This window comes from Rhinolophus sinicus, linkage group LG05, assembly GCF_036562045.2.
Source record: "Rhinolophus sinicus isolate RSC01 linkage group LG05, ASM3656204v1, whole genome shotgun sequence".
NCBI classification, from domain to species: Eukaryota; Metazoa; Chordata; class Mammalia; order Chiroptera; family Rhinolophidae; genus Rhinolophus; species Rhinolophus sinicus.
The window spans coordinates 27,029,521-27,045,746 of record NC_133755.1 but is presented as its reverse complement, the minus strand read 5'-3'; the positions used below and the strand labels follow the sequence as shown (position 1 = coordinate 27,045,746).

General features: G+C 40.8%; 1 protein-coding gene across 8 annotated transcripts in view; it reads left to right on the top strand.

Annotated features, from left to right (window-relative positions):
* SLC8A1 (solute carrier family 8 member A1) overlaps positions 1-16,226 on the top strand; it is a 386,698-nt gene that overhangs the window by 315,106 nt on the left and 55,366 nt on the right. For all 8 annotated transcript variants that reach the window (XM_074331917.1, XM_074331918.1, XM_074331919.1 and 5 more), the window contains one exon: positions 2,617-2,716. In XM_074331917.1, coding sequence (XP_074188018.1) covers positions 2,617-2,716 — 100 coding nt within the window. The remainder of the gene's footprint in view (positions 1-2,616; positions 2,717-16,226) is intronic.

The window sequence follows — 16,226 nt, the reverse complement described above, 5'->3', positions numbered from 1 at the left end:
TATGGACCAGTCTGTCCAGATGTATCCAACCTCACTCTTCCTCTTGCACCTTCTTTTCATCTGGAATCAGAGGGCCTGGTGCCACTTGCTGCAGCAGAGAGATTCTATGGCTTGGTATTTCTATACACGCTTGCCCCGCACCCCTCCAAGGTAACTCATCGGGAACTATGTGTTCTCTCCCTTATGGCACAATCCTCCCATGCCCTCGTGACTAGGAAGAGCAATCACAGTAACTTCCTGTAGGAAGCACTGGGTTGAGTATGAGAGCGCACCGTCTTCCAAGCACCAACGCTTTCTTGAGTCCAAAGGCCTCTCTGGTAATCACTCCAATCATCTGAGCATTTGAAAGTCCCCCCTAGTGTCTTTACATAAGTTTGTTCGGGGTACTTATCTTCCTAAAATAGTTTCCGTAGACTACTTCCTCCCATCTCCTCAAAGTTCAGCAGTACAATTATTGTCATCACTAAAAGGCACTTTGGGGGCATTTTTCTGAAGCGTTCTCAAGTATCAATTTTGATATGATATTATTCTTTCAAGAAATTTATTTTTCTAGATGATGGCTATTTTGAAGAATTTGTTCAAGGTTCTTGGAATTGCATTCAAGATCCAAATCTGGGTGACACCTCACATGTCCCACTCTGCTTTGCCAACTGGGTTCTTGTTTCCTTGTGACTAAGGGCTTGGCTTTCCTAAAACCCATTGCTGAGCAAGTCTAGGGCTGTAAAGAGTTGATCACTGGCATATAGGAAACCTACATGTATAGGTGGCAACCTCCAAGTTTAAGTGTCTGAACTTCAAATTCATCATATTCACTCCCCCTCCTCCCATAGGCCAAGAGACGACACATATGCAAATTAAGTCCTAGGAAGAACCCAAGCTATCCCGTAGTCCCCCAGGGTTAACATAAACTAAAGTTTACAATCTACCCTGGGTTTTACATTTTAAATTTAGTTTATCTTAAAACTTTGTTCTTTGGAGATATTTCTTGAGTCAAGTCAGCATTCAACTGTTAGACCAATTTATCTGTTCAATTGTTTATCTCCTGGTGATAAACATGGGATTCTCTGCCTTGGCTTCAGAACAAAGAGGTTTCCTTTGGAAAGACCTGCCCCAAGTTTCCATTACATTTCGGAAAACTCAGGGTCATTTCTTGTTACAGTCTACACAGAACTTTGAATTGACATCAACCAAGACACTCAGAGTACTGGATGAAACATGGCTGAGTCGAGAGAGAAAAGGCAAATGCTTGTCATGTGCTTCAACTTATGGTGGCCAAGAGCAGTGACGGTCACTGCTATTATCAGGGGCACTCGCAGTTTTAGACACAAGGCTAGAGGCTAAAAGGTCACCACCTTCAGCACAAACAAGCTGGTAAACAATGATGTTGGAAAACCAGAGTGGACCAGTAGGAGATGGGCCCTTTCATGCTACATCTCAATGTTTCAAATTAGTTGAAATGACTCTTGTTTAACTAATGTACTTGACATTCTGGTTTAGCTTTAGCCGTTGGTACAGGCCCCTCAGATTGCACTGTTCTTTTTACTTCCAGTTAGCTGATAACATGCCCTCTCAAACCATAGTCAATTCAGGTACGCGGCCTTAAATATGTACAGAGTTTGACCTAACACAAATAATACATGTTTTCTGCCTCCTTGCAATGAGTGGAAATGCGAGGATGCTCTGACAGTAAGTGCAGATGTTTGGTAGACTAGTCAATGCGGTCGTTCCTCTGGGAAGAGCAGGAAGCCTTCTCCCTGTAGTTGCTATGATTTGTGGTAGTGCTTTGGGTGCATCTGCTTCCTTAGTTTTCTTGTGAACACTGGGCTGCTCCTGTTGTTATATTAACTGACAATTAGAAAGCTAGAGTGCTAATTGTACAAAACCAAGCGCTTACAAAAGGTCGAAAGAAAAATAAGAGGTTCAGTGTTCGTAAAGCAGGGGGAAATTCAGTGCAAAGTAAATTGCAATGTGCTCTAAACCATACGAATTGACCTTTTCTTGTCTTGTTTTTTTGTTTGTTTGTTTGCAACAGGAATAGGGTTGAGAGTGAATTCTCTACTAGCTGGCAGGCTGACAAAAGCAGTAGCCAAAGAACATGCAGCTGGATGATCATGCAGCAGCAATCTTGAGCCTCTGCTCTCTGGCTGCGTTACGTTGATAAACACAAGTACAATATCAGTTTTTAGTTTCTTCGTCTGTCTTCCACTTCTGGTTATTCACAGATACGTCATGCTGAGCAGGGCATATGTTAATTCAGTTGCAGACAGCACACTAGAGAGGAAGCCAGTAGAGAAGCAAGTTCATAAAGCATGCAGGGGAAGGAGGGGCTTTTGCAACATCTGCTATTCTAAATTCTGAGGCCCTTCTTCATTGGCCATTAGGCAGTGAAGGAGGCTTGTATTTGCTACGAAGAAGTTTCCATTTCAGTATGTTTCCAAGTAAGGACGGTGCCTGTTTGCATAATCATGGCAGTGTTTGATGTCAATACTGGCGTTCTGAGCCTAACATCTGCTACCCTTTATATAACTCTGGGGTTTCAAAATCAACAAAGTCTTAGATTTTCCAAGGCCTTAACTAACCCAGCAGTCACTATCTTATCCTTTTCAACCTTTCTAGAGTACCGTGGACAAACTTATTAAGAAGACAAACCTAGCCCTCGTGGTTGGGACGAACAGCTGGAGAGAGCAGTTTATTGAAGCTATCACTGTCAGTGCTGGTGAGTGCCTTTCTCTGCATGTTATCAATTATGATGGGCTGAGCTGAGCTTACTTCTACTGTGACCACTTGGTCTATGTCCAAGGCTAAGAAAGTCCATGACAAAAATTAAAAGAGAAATAAATGTATCTGTAGCATCTATGCACATTTTGGAAGCTAATTTAGACTTTCGGGATGAAGCAAATGTCCTCAAACATGACATTCCTCTCCATCTACATTGCGTCTTTCTCTCTGGAAATAGACAAAATAAATATAAAGTGTTTTGTGTATCTATCTAACGAGTAGCCAATCCCAAGGCTTTGTCTGGAGAATTCCCTGAAAGCTGAAGTGGCCAAGTGAAGGTCCCAAAGGACACAGCAAAATCATAGATGGGACAGGATGACATTAAGACACTTCACCACTACCGTCTGCGTCATTTTACACTCCCTTCAACAATGTCTAATGAAGAAGTGTCTGCACTGGCTCTAGAAGTGGAAATAGAATCACATTCTATTTCTTCTTGTACAAGCAAAGTGCAGAGTTTTATTTAGGAAAATCCTGCAAAATGAAGTGTTTTTCAACCTCAAGGAGCCAGAGAGCTGAAGGAATTAAATATAGAAAGAATTTCCTGCATTGTTGAACCTTGTCCACTGTCTCTGTGATTGTGTAAAGATAGAGGAAAGTCCTCACAGAGTCATGAAAGCAACATTGGAGTGGGATTTTTTTTTTCCAGTTCTTATGCACCATTGCCACAGGTTGTTTTCTCTTTAAAGATCCCCACAGGCTCATCTTCTACTGCTGCAGCTAATGAACAAAGCTAGAGTTTTCTAAATAGTGATTCCCAAACTGTAAAATATGGAAACAGCATCACTAACAGTTGGGCCATGACTTCTAACACAACCCACTCATTCCAATCTGCCACATAATAATTTGACAGATCTCCCAAGTGTTGTGGGAACAGAGGGTGCTAAAAATTTTTGTGCCTGTTTATTATTAGTGCTCTTTATAATCACACTCTGGTTGCTTACAGTTGAGTATACATTGGAAATTTATGAATATTAAATGATGAGTACTTGCTTAGGAGAGTAGATTTGGATTTAATGTAAATTCTAATGGGGGAGGGGGAAATGCCCTGTCATTTGGGCTGCTATAACAAAATATAGACTGGGTGGATTATAAACAAAAGATATTTATTTCTAACAATTCTAGAGGCTCGGAAGTCCAAGATCAAGGTACCAACAGATTTATGTCTGGAGAGAGCCCTCTTCCTGGTTCATAGACAGCTGTTTGCTCCATGGAGGAAGGGAGGAGCTCTCCAGAGTCCCCAAGGGCATTAATCCCATTCATGAGGACTGTGTCCTCATGACCTAATCATCTTCCATAGACTTCATCTCCAAATACCATCTTGTTGGGGGCAAGGTTTCAACACATGAATTTGGGAGAGACACCAACATTCAGTCAGTAGCACTCCTTCATTATGGCTATGGGTTCTATAAATCGAAGATTTGTAACTGAGGCATGAACTATAGTCCCTCTTCACAGAACGGAAAACTAAAAGGACAAAGATGACTTGAATAAGAAACTGCTGATGTGGCCAGTGGTAGAAGAAAAATAACCAAATTGTTTTACGGGCTTTGACATACAAAAATTGAAACATTGCAAGCAATATAAGCCTTAATGAACCATTCCTAATAGTTTCTAGGTTTCCTTTGGCAGCATTTCTATATAAGCATTTCTATAATGATCACGTGTTGGACATCATTCATTCATTTTTCTATAGGTCAGTCGTTGTTCTTGGTGTGAGGGACAGGACAGTGAATGAAACAGACAAATACTCCTTCCTGAGTGGAGCTTACATTCCAATGGAGGAGACAGCAAATAAGTAAACTAAAATATATGTGTGATGGTGAGCTTCTCGTGGAGAACAACAAAGCTATGGAGAGAGACAGGAATTATGTGTAGTAGCTGCATTGGATGGTGGCCAAGAAGATAACATCAATAGGTGCATCAATGTTGAATTTGCTTTCCGAGCAGTGGAGTGGTTTTGTGTTGGTTCGTCCCCACATTTTTGTTACTCTCAGGGACCAGGGTAATCATTTTATGACCTGCCTGTGGCACCGGAAAAGGGTAGTTTTAAACAGTGAGAGATATTATGTCACTAACAAGGACAAAGTTGTGTATTTGACCCTGGTCAGAGCAGGTATACAGAGAAACAGCTAGAAAGATGCTAAGACTGCCTTACTTAAACGGGGAACATTTTGGTTTGCAAACATTTTCATAAATTATATTGAATTAAATCCTCTCAAAGTCCCATGAGGTGGCTGTGAAGATTAGGCTTACCTTCTAGAGGAAGACGCTAAGCCTCAGTGAGGCTGTATGGCTTTGCAATGCAGTTCAGAGCCCTGATCCACCAAATACTAGTCCGATGTCTTGTCCACTGCGCTCCAGAGAGAGAGAGGAATTTCAAAGTGAGAAAGTTGCTCCCCACTTCTGTCTCCGTGCTGTGACACTAGTCTTGTCACTTCTGCTGGCACTATGGTTTTAACACTCTCATGATGGGCCTAACTCCTGCCCAAATCCTTTGAAGGACTGTTAATGAATGAAATGCAAAACCTCGCAAGTATTCTTATTTGTCATGCAATATATTGTGTGTTATGTTTCTAAAGCACCGATGGGGAATAAGACAAAATTGGTTTTAGAAACTTGCAGGCTGCATGTAAATCGACCTTATTTACAATTTTCAGACCAAATATCAGAAAAGCAAACCCATATTTTACAAGCACCAAATTACATGGAGGGCAGTTAGAAAGCTCAATGTTTGTTGTTAGGATTAAATTTAAGTGTCTAAAGAATGTTAATTTTCTTAGGTTGTTAAACGACCAATAAAATTTGTAAAGCAGCCTTTATTGAAAACAGACTTTGATTGGATTTTAAGATTTCAGGACTAAATAGTTGTGAATCAGAAAGGTTTGCCTTATTAAAAATATTAAATCGCTTTTAAATGGCTCTACTGAGAGGTTTTTCTCCTGTGCAATTTTCTGTGCAAAATTAAGTCTATATATCTTGCTAAACAAAAATAATAATTTTGTAAGTAGGATTTTGCTTCAATTTCTCTCTGATTATATTTAAACTCATTTCAAGGTAGCCCCCTGGCCGTTTTTTGTTCCCCTACTTTCCCTGAATTTCATAGCTCAGTAGCTGGGCCTCCTATTGCCAAGATGTGTTGGTGAGCCAAGTTATTACCGTTCAACATTTGAAGAGTTAAAGGATTTATGAGACTGCAGAGATTAGGAAGAGATTGAACAGTCATGTGCCAGTGGCTCTCCTTCTGCCATTTCCGAGTGGAATACCAGGAATGGTGGCCTGTGGCAGTAAGTGGCTGTCAGGAATTTGCAAGGCCTGTACCATCAGGTGCTTTGAAGAGGTGTCAGCAGATGTTCTTCTAAGTGAAGCTAGCACGCCCTGTATGTCCATTTTGAATTTCCCCCAATGCCTCCTTTTTCTAGTGTCTCAGCAGGGGAAAATGGAGGGTTGGCTTTAAGCAATTGGGTACCAGCTGGGATACAAGGGAGAAACAGATGTGTCAAGGACGAGGGCAAACATTAGTTGGGTAAAGAGAACCAAATGGCAAGGCCAGCTGCACAATCACCACATGGCTGTTCTTCACAACAGCCTTGGGCCTCACTCGGCAAGGTGACAGAGAGAGATTGCAAGCCAGGGTTTGAAGGCAGATGTGGGTTTGTGTCTCAGACCTCTAAAAACTCTCTGGGTGACTCTGGGCAGATGACTTCACCTCTAAATCTCAGTTCCTCACCTGTAATGTGGAGACAGCTGCTCCTCACTCATGGAGTTGCTACAAGGATTAAGACAATACATGTTTTCATGAGGGCGAGCTCTACTTTTGGATACCGCATTTGCTTGGGAGGCAAATCATACTGAAGATCCTACAATAAAATATCACCACATTTGGTCCACTCATGTTAATTACTAAAATGGCCAAGTGACTACAAATACTCCTTGTCTGTTTTGAGTTGCAGTTTTCCACATACCGTTTTACAGATAAGACAGAGAAAGATTCAGAAAAACAACGTAACTTGCTCAAGAAGCAAAGCTGGTACATGACAGTAGAAGGGCACAGACCAGCCCAAGATTCATTCCAGGGTGAAGAGTGTACTCACTTGCTGTGCCTAAGCCTGGGTACACTCATGCACGCACACACGCACTCCCATGAACACATTTACACACATACACATGCATGTTTGGGTGCAAATGCACGAGCACACAGAGACACACATACACAAACACATGTGTGCACACAGACACACACAAAAACGCTGAACACACACACACACACAGAGACATGCACCTGCCCCTTATATGGCATGTACCTACATTCATTTGGATAACTGAGCCACAGCTTGAAATACGAAGGGTTTTTTTATTCCCCTCAATATTTGTCAAGTCTCTTGAAGTCTCGTTCACAGTCCCTTAGAGAGAATGCCAGTCAAGTCCCTAAAGAACACAGGGAAGTGCTTGTTTGCTTAGGTGTATCCACATTCTTTCCAGAAAGTCAACATGCGTTCCTCTCTTTTACCTGATAATTTTAAGTATCCAGCACTAAGGACTTTTCTGAAATTCTTTGACTTTTGACACATATTTTGCATATCTGCCACCAGTAGTTACTGGCATTGTCATAATGAAAGAACACCCAAAAGTGGCAAAAAAAAAAAAGCCTTTTTGTAGTCTTGGTTCTATCTCTTACCAACTGTATAACCTTGACAAAGTAACCTTTCTGAATTTTAATTTTATCATCAGTAGAAGAAGAGGGTTGGATTAGGCAAGTTCTAAGATATCACCCCCTGTTAAAATGTGGGAGCTCTGTCAATGGTCGTTAGACTTCTACAGTATCTCTGATGGCATTGCGCTTCCTGGACCACCTGAGTTTGGCAGTGGGAAAGTATGCCCTTGCCACCTACCTAGCTTGCTTCAATCAAATATTCAGACAATAACAGCATATAGTACAATCTAGCTTCCTAAAAGGAAAAGGATGACAGGATAGTCTTCAAAGTGGAGCCTCAAGTGAGATGATAACTTCAAAAGTGCCTATTTTTTTCTTGCTTCATAATTGGAGCTCAGAAATGTCTGTGGAATCCTTTATAGTAGAAGGGCAGACATTCAACATGAGGTCAAGCTGCTAGATTTAGCTGGCCTGTCCACACTCACCAGGCTTCACAGTAGGTTACCATCAGAGACCTGACTTCCGCTAAATAAGAGTGGAGGGCATGGTCTCCCGAGCCCACCAAACCAATGTGGAGATTAGTTCAGTTTGGGGGACTCTTCTGTCATCAGTCTTTCATCCATCAGTCTTTCATCCATGCTTGCTATATGGAGTAATAAGTGCTCTCAATTAAATTGAATTATTTCATAGCAAAAGCTGTCAACTTTATGGTGCCCCCCCCAGACAATAATTCACTTGAAAATACTCTCAACCTGAAGACAGATCCACTCCTTAAGTCTTAAATAATAAGTAATAAAAATGGTACCTCTAATGAGTTTCAAGGGATTGCTATGCAATCTAGACTAAGCAGGTATCTTTCTAGTATCTCTTCTATTATTGAACATCATTACTGAGGAGACACTCTCATTACTTAATGTGCTAACCCATTGAAATTCCCATTTAAGCAGTTAGAAAAAAATCCTTCTGGGTCAGGTTTGATAGAGCCTCAGTGTGATTTGTAAGATAATCAAAATTGTAGGGGAAGAGGCTGTTAGAGATTGGGAGTTTTCATTTTGCCCTGTTTCCTGTGTGACTGTAATGATTATTTATTATTTTTTAATCTAAAAACCATAAGCTTACCGAGGTTCATGAAAGAGGATGTAATTTCATGAGAAACAGTAGCTATACCTAATTGTTTTAAAGAAAGTCTATCAAAAAAGCCTATATGTGAAACTGTGGCTCTTTTTTTGCTTAAGTAATGTTACTATTTATTTGCTGTCTACTACATGGCCACTGCTTTGTATATATTCTTTCTGTTCCTCACAGCTAAACTATGAGGTATAGTATTTTTTTGTCGTAAGTTTACAGTTGAGAATCCTAAGACCCAGAGTGGATATTTAACATGTTTAGTTAGTGTCACACAACTAGCAAGTGGCCAACTGGATAGGAAAATCCATCTGAGCCCAAAAGCCAGTAAGCTTATAGCACAACCCTTGGTGTCCCTCCTACAACTTTAATTCAGGTCTTAAGGGGCCAGGTTTGAAATGAGTTAGTGCCAGAGAAAATGACAGAGTTGATGAGTCTTTCATTCTCAGTTATACATGGTGAAGTTAAGGGTTTAGAAATGAGTGTGTAAGCATTGGACAAAGATGCAGAAGGACCAGAAAATACCAATCGTGGAAAGTGGACAGGACCCGTCACTGCATTTTCCAGAAAGTCCAAATTTAATCCCATCATGAGGAATCCAGAGGTACTTTCAAATACTTTTTGTGATCTTGGAATTGTATTTATATTTGCTGCTAGGACATCGATGACCTCTGTCTTTGGAACATGGAAATAATAAAGGATCCTCTAAAGGACCTTTCACTTTCCACTATGAATGTCAACTTGCTTTCCATGGTGCTAATATTTGAAATTTAGGGACCTGACTTTAATCAAATGGAATATCTGCCTTAGAATACATGTGAGATAAATTGGGTAATTTCGCCAAAGCTCATTTAAGACATCAAATACTTAAGACACACTGTCCAATAGTCACATTAACTAAATACAGTAACTGCTCTTCCTCACTTTGAATCAGATATCAGAAAGTAAACCTTCTTGAACACCTTATCAGAGCCCCTTTCAAAACTGCCCTCACTGGATTAAAATTTAATTAGAATTCTAATTTTTCACCTTTAAAGTATAATATTGAAAAGAATTATTTTCTCTTTCTTTAGAGTTAGTTATTCATGACGTCACTATATATTTTTTAAAACATGATAAATTTCCACTTTACTTTAAAGAAAAGTTTATTTTCCCAGATAATTAATTTTTATCATGTTGGCAATTAGAAAATCATAACTACATAATTCAATGTTTTCTTACTTGCTTTGGCCATCAGAAAGTTTAGTCAATTTTTTTTTTTTTTGCCCAAGTCTTCAAAATTTACTCAGCTCAAGTATCTGAAAGCATTCTTTATTTCTGCTTTCTTCAGACATTTTTTGCCCTATTTTATCTTAAAGTATCTTATGCTCTATTAATAGGTACAGATTTTCTCAAGTCCTCTTATAAGTAGGAAGAGCTAAGTTAAAATGCTTTTTTAAATAGCAAATCTGTCCTATTTACCACTATTTCTCTAGCACCTATTTTCTCAATGATAAGTATTTGTTGAATAAAGAATGAATGAATTTATATGTGAATCAATGTTTCTCAATCCACATGTAACTGGATCAAAAGCCTGTTTTCATTATATCATACTGCCATGTTTGATCTAGAAAAAAAATCTATATAAATACATGCAGACTCACACACACACACGCATGTAGTTTTACACATAAAATATATTTATTCTTGCATGTGCAAATTGGATATGCAAATCTATTTTTAAATGACATTTTCTTTTTATTTTCCTAGTGGAAATTTACTGTTATTTAGCTGATAATCGTGATCCTGAGAAAGGGGAAAAGCAGAGGGCAATAGTAAGAAAGAGGATAACAGTAAGTTCCGGAAAACTATTTATGGGAAATACACTAGGCCTATATTGGTAGGGAGGCAAAGCAAATCTAGGATGTCTGTCACGTTAAAAATGTCAGTGATAGCAGAATAAAATATTGAATCAGGTAGCTTTAACTCCCAGGTTCAGAACGAGGCAGGCCAGTTACACGGGTGGGAGTACAGAGACCCGAGAGAAAGAAGTAATTATTTTCTAGCCCCTGGATATGCTTTAGCTAATATTTCTGAAAAGACGATTGGCTTGTTTGGCTGTTTGCTTATTACAAAATCTTGAGGAAAACACTGTAGTGGAGGACTCCGGAATGATTCAAAGCTCTTATTTGTAAGCTTGAAGTCTTGTCTCTAATGAGGCTTTTGTCTGGAGAGGCAGCAGCTCAGCTCTGCAAACAATGCACCATCATTGGATCCAGTAGTTCTTTTGTTGGCATGGGCTGCTGCGATGTGAATACAGTTTGCAATGTGAACAGTTTTAGTTGTTGCTTACTAATCAATGCACGAGGCATAGAGGGCCTTTCATCCCGAGCCAGAGCCTTTGTACACTATTTTTAGCAGGGGAAACATTTCAGCATAATTCTAAGAGGTGGAAAAAAAGGAGAAAACATAACCAACATGCACATACACACCCAAAAGCAGAGGGGAACATCATAAAAGTGACTTGCAGCATTAATTCTTGCTTTTCACAACCTGCTCTCTCGATAAAGACCTTTTCATTCCGATTCCTGCCATCAAAAGCCACTTGCCTGAACCTACAGGCTTTGACACACACTCCCCACCCTCTGCATCTCTCCTGCTTTGCCTGTGCCTGGTCTGGTCTGGCTGGGTGTTGTGTTTTTTAAGTCCTGTTAGGGCATCTGAGACCACAATCCCAGCACAGAGCTGAAAAGGAGCTTACAGAATCAACTATTCCAACCTCTCTTTTTTGGTAAACAAAAAGCTGTGACCAGAGAGGGAAAGAGTTCCATCCAAGGTCACACAGAGCCTGTTTTAGAATCCGAGGTTCATGCTACACCAGACAGCATTGCTCTCATTTTTCTTTTGGAGTTGGCATTTGTGGAACTATTGCCTTAGCCCTTATTTCCCTGATATTGTTCCCTAAGGACCCCTGAGCTTCTTGATGATGTGATGCTCCAGCATTAGAAGAAGCAAAGACCAAAACTTTCCTGGGCCAACAATTTAAAGGCACTGAATAGAGTGAATGGCCCTGCCATTGATAAATAGATTTTTTTGGGGGGTCAGACAAGCCTTGCAGCAACCCTGTGCAGTAGGTATTGATGACCCCCTTTACGAGATGGGCAAACAGAAATTAGGATTCACACCCTGACCCAGGGTTCTGATTCAAGGTCAGTCTTCATTCCATCTTGTCAGACTCATGCCTCCCAGAGTTTAATGCCTGTGGGTCACAGGCTTAAATCTATTTGTGGCACTTCGCTTTTGCCTCGGGGCCTGTGCACAAGCGGTTTCTCCTGCATGGAAGACTTTCTTTCCCTCCATGTCTGGATGTCCTCATCATTAAGGCCTCCTCTCACAGACACCTCAAAGGAGTTTCTCAACCACCCAGTCACACGATTATGTTACCAACTTGATTGTTGTCATAGCCACATCAATATCTGAAATTACCATGACTGTCCATTTGTTTTATTTGATTATTACCTATCCGCCCTTGGAAGTTCTATGGGGTCTGTTTGGCTACACTTCCAATGCCTGGAACTGTGCCTAACACAGAAATTATGCATAAATATTCACTGAAGAAATAAATGGTAAAGTCACTCTTGCAGCCACTCCTTTCCCTTTGAAGATTTCCGACAGATACCGGTCCAGGTTAGGAGCTCAGACTAGGCTGATGATACAAAATAGTGGCCTGACCTCTCGTAGTTTTAGAGCTCAGACCTGGAAACTGAATGCTATTTGTGGTATGCCTTAACCAAATAAGGAAAACAGGCCATGGACTTCCTAATGAGAAAGAGATCTTTGTAAGATGGTTTCTATTGAAGAACAGCATAACAACAGCTTGATGCAGGGTTATCATTTATGAAAGACCATAAAGCCACTGGCAGACAGACAGACTTGGTTGTCAACACCCACCGTAGCCAGCCTAGTCTCTAAAAAGGAAGTGTGCGTGAGCAGTGAGGGACGAGCAATGCTCTATCTGAATTTCATTAATGAGCTGATCTGCCCATCCAAAACTGGTGTTACTACATGTAAGATTACAGCTTCTCTTTAAAAAAAAAAAAAACCTCTCAATTATCTTTCCAACGGCACCAAAGAGAAAGTTAGTGATGGCTAGCCTCAATTTCCAGAAGAGATGGAAGTACAAGGAGCAGCTGTGAGGTACCCAGGAACATGTAACTCATCAAAGACTCTTTGATGTCAGTGGCGGACTCTATTTAGTGGGCTCTTGTTGAAAATCACAACAGAGAGAAGGAAACAGGCAAGTGGATGAGGGGTGCCCTGAGTAATTGCAATCACGTTGTATTGTGCAAACCAAGACCATGATTAGAATCTTAGATTCTCCACGTATATCAACACTTTGCCAGCTAATCAACTCACAAACCCCAGGACCAGCACAAAGTCCCTTCAAGTGACCTGAGACCAGGAAAATAGTCACAGAGGAGGAAGTTGGTATTGCTATAGCCCTTCCCATTTGCTACACAGACAGATATTTGCCACCCAAATGAAGAGAATCCCATTTCCCAATAGGGCTGATATAAACCACTGATAGAGGATTTTCCCGAAGGTGATAGGAAAAACCACACTCTTTGGGAAGAAGAAAGGAAGTAGAGCCATCCATCATTCCCCCAAAAAGCATTCAATAATTTAAATATGATACCATATGCAGAGGGTTATTTTAAGGAGGGTCGTTATTTCTCAATTATACTTTTCATAAAACAAGGCCAAATGAATTTAGATGTGATCAGAATATATTTTTGCTGGACAAGCCACAGAGATTTTTCTCTCTGGAAACACTGCTGCAAGTCATTCCAGTGAAGTAGTGGAAAGAGTTTCAGTTCTCCTAAGCATCACTTAAACTCTCTGAGCCTGTTTCGTCATCTTTAAAACGGAGAAAATAATACCTTCTTTAGCCGGTTGCTGGGAGGATGAAGACGAGGTGGGACGTATGTATTTACCATGTGCTTGAAGGTAAGCACTCAGTAAGTGAGCCCAAATTCATAGGCTAATCACAGCAGCATCTTACGAGCGTCCAGTCTTTCTGCTCCTCTGCATGTGGAGCTGCCTTTCATACCCATCCACCCTTTATATCAATTTTAACATTTTCCTAGAACATTGAGTTGTTTGTTGAAAACTACAGGGTTATTGCTGCCCAAACAGTTCCTTTAAGGCTCAACTTCCGGCACTCCAGGAGGCTAATTCAGAGACAGCTGCTAATATTTACAGTGTTATCAGCACCCTCAGGCCAGTTGTCATGCAGGATCTCTGGTCCCTCTCCCCACCTAAGAACACAGGTTATGGTGAGGCCAAAAAGGAACACCAATGGAGCCACAGATAGTGGAGTCATACTACTATATTCTCGCTGGCGGCTGGATTGGAGACACAGGAAGCAGGAGCCACACGATCCGCAGCCTGCCGGCCACTTCTCTGTCAACCAACCCACCCCTTGCTAACTGCAATCCGCGCTTGCTAACCCCACTTGTTAGTGTCAGTCCGCCAGCCACTTCTCTGCCAACTAACCAACCAACACCCTAGTGTAGCCACAGCAGTTATATTAGTAGTTAATGGCTAACTGGTTACAGCTGATGGCCACCCAGCCACAGCCAATGGCCATCTGATTACAGCTGATGGCCAGCTAATAACGAAGCCAGCACCTTTCCAAGTGAGGCTGAGAGCCTGGAAACTGCTCTCGGGGACTGTGTCCCCACACCAGTCTTAGAACCTGGTGTGCCCCCACACTGCCCACAGTAACTAAACCATCTGAACTAGCAGGAGGTCTACGCTTGCTGAGTATCAGTTCTACTTGTTGAGGGTATATTTCTTAGATGTTCAAGTCTGTAGAGAATATGCTTCTCTGCAGAATCCTGGAATTCTGCTAATCCTAAAATCAGTAAAGGGGAAGAGGACACGCTGAATTTCAAGATTCTCAGCCTGATGTGGAATTATTTTGCAGAAACAAATCTTAGGGCAAAAACACACAAGCTTAATTGTGTCAACTTATGCTCATTTAGGAACATTCAATGCCCATAGAGGAATTCTTAAGAGAGGCCAAGCAGTCGAGACTCAGCTTTAAACTGATTCCTTTTTCTAATAATCAAACTCACATGCAGCCAGGTCCTTAGTGGATCTGGTTCTCATTGGCTGCATTTGCTGAGAAATATTTCTGTCACATTAGCTATTTCTTGTGCTGTGCTAACCACCCTAACAAGGTCCACGATGGCCTGAGCTGGTAAGCATTCTGTTGCTTGTGGAAAATTTCACTCAGAGGTTCATTTAGTCCAGACGGGGTTGAAAGTTATTCACAGAGAGTGAGTAGCCTTCTTGCATCCCTTCTAGGACTGTCATACATCACCTGTGCCTTACCCCCCAAGTATGGGCTGTAACTAGCACTGGTGAGACAGAATGACCCATAGCAGTCTCTAGTTTGGAACCAGAGGGCAGGGTAGCAGGGCCTATTCAGTGTGCTCTAAGAACAGGTCCACAGTCAAAGCTATAAGTCTATAGCAATCTTGAACTCAGACTCTTAGATGTAGGTTTAACTAAAGCCCTTGTCTCTCTCTCTCTCTCTCTCTCTCTCTCTCTCTCACAAAGAGACATGAAAGCAAGAGATCAAAAATCCAACAATTGAACCACAGTTCTCAATTTTTGCCTCTTAAAATGAAAAGGGGTAAATTAGCTGATGGCTAGGGTTTCTTTCATCTCAAACATTGTCTGATTCTGTCAGAACCTTTGAAAGCAAAGTGAACTGGAAATGCGCAACAGAAGAGCAGAACCTGGTTTGTAATTACTGGATTATCAGAATGCAAAAAAAGGTGATAGCTATGGAAGAGAAAGCCCATTCCATCAAATTGACTTGATAGAATGGGCTTTCTCCTCCATAGCTATCTTGGTGCTCAAAAACTAAAAATCTTGGTGTTCAAAAACTAAACAGACACAAAATTAAAATCAACCCCATTTGGAAAAAAAGGAATAACATTTCAAAAAGAAATTTTGCCCAAAGCAATGTGTATAGAATACAGAAAACCACTGTAGTGATCTAGCTTCACAATTATGGATTTGTATATTGTACAGGGCTGCTGAGTAACAGTTATTGGGCAGAGAAGATCACATGGATGAGAGTGTGGTTGGCCACAGATGTCATCCTATATCCATCCGCTCATTCTTCTGGAAAGTGTTCTGATCATTCTCACTATTCCGTAGTGGAGAATTCTCTTGCAAAATAAAAATAGACTAATTATAGTTAAATGAATACTGAAAAGAAAAAGTCACTCTTCCTCTGACAGCAGCACACATTCCCCAAGGTGGTGTCATGGTATAGGCTGGTTTCCCAAATTCTAGACTGAAGAGTTAGATGCAAACCAGGATGTTTGATCCCAAACTAGAGGGTTGACCTTTGACAACTAGAAATGGAAATAAGAACTTGCCACACTCAAAGTACAAATTCCAAAATGATCACAACTATGATGCCCTCCCTTTAATGTCTTATTTCCTGTGTTTAGTTGGTCCCCAAGAGCTTGAGAAAGAGCATATGGCTGACTTTTCAAAAAAATATATCATGTCGAGAAACTAGAATACAAACGTTACTGATGGTACATGAGTGTTTTCACATTCCTCAAAAAAAAAACACACACACACATTGTATTTATATAGCATT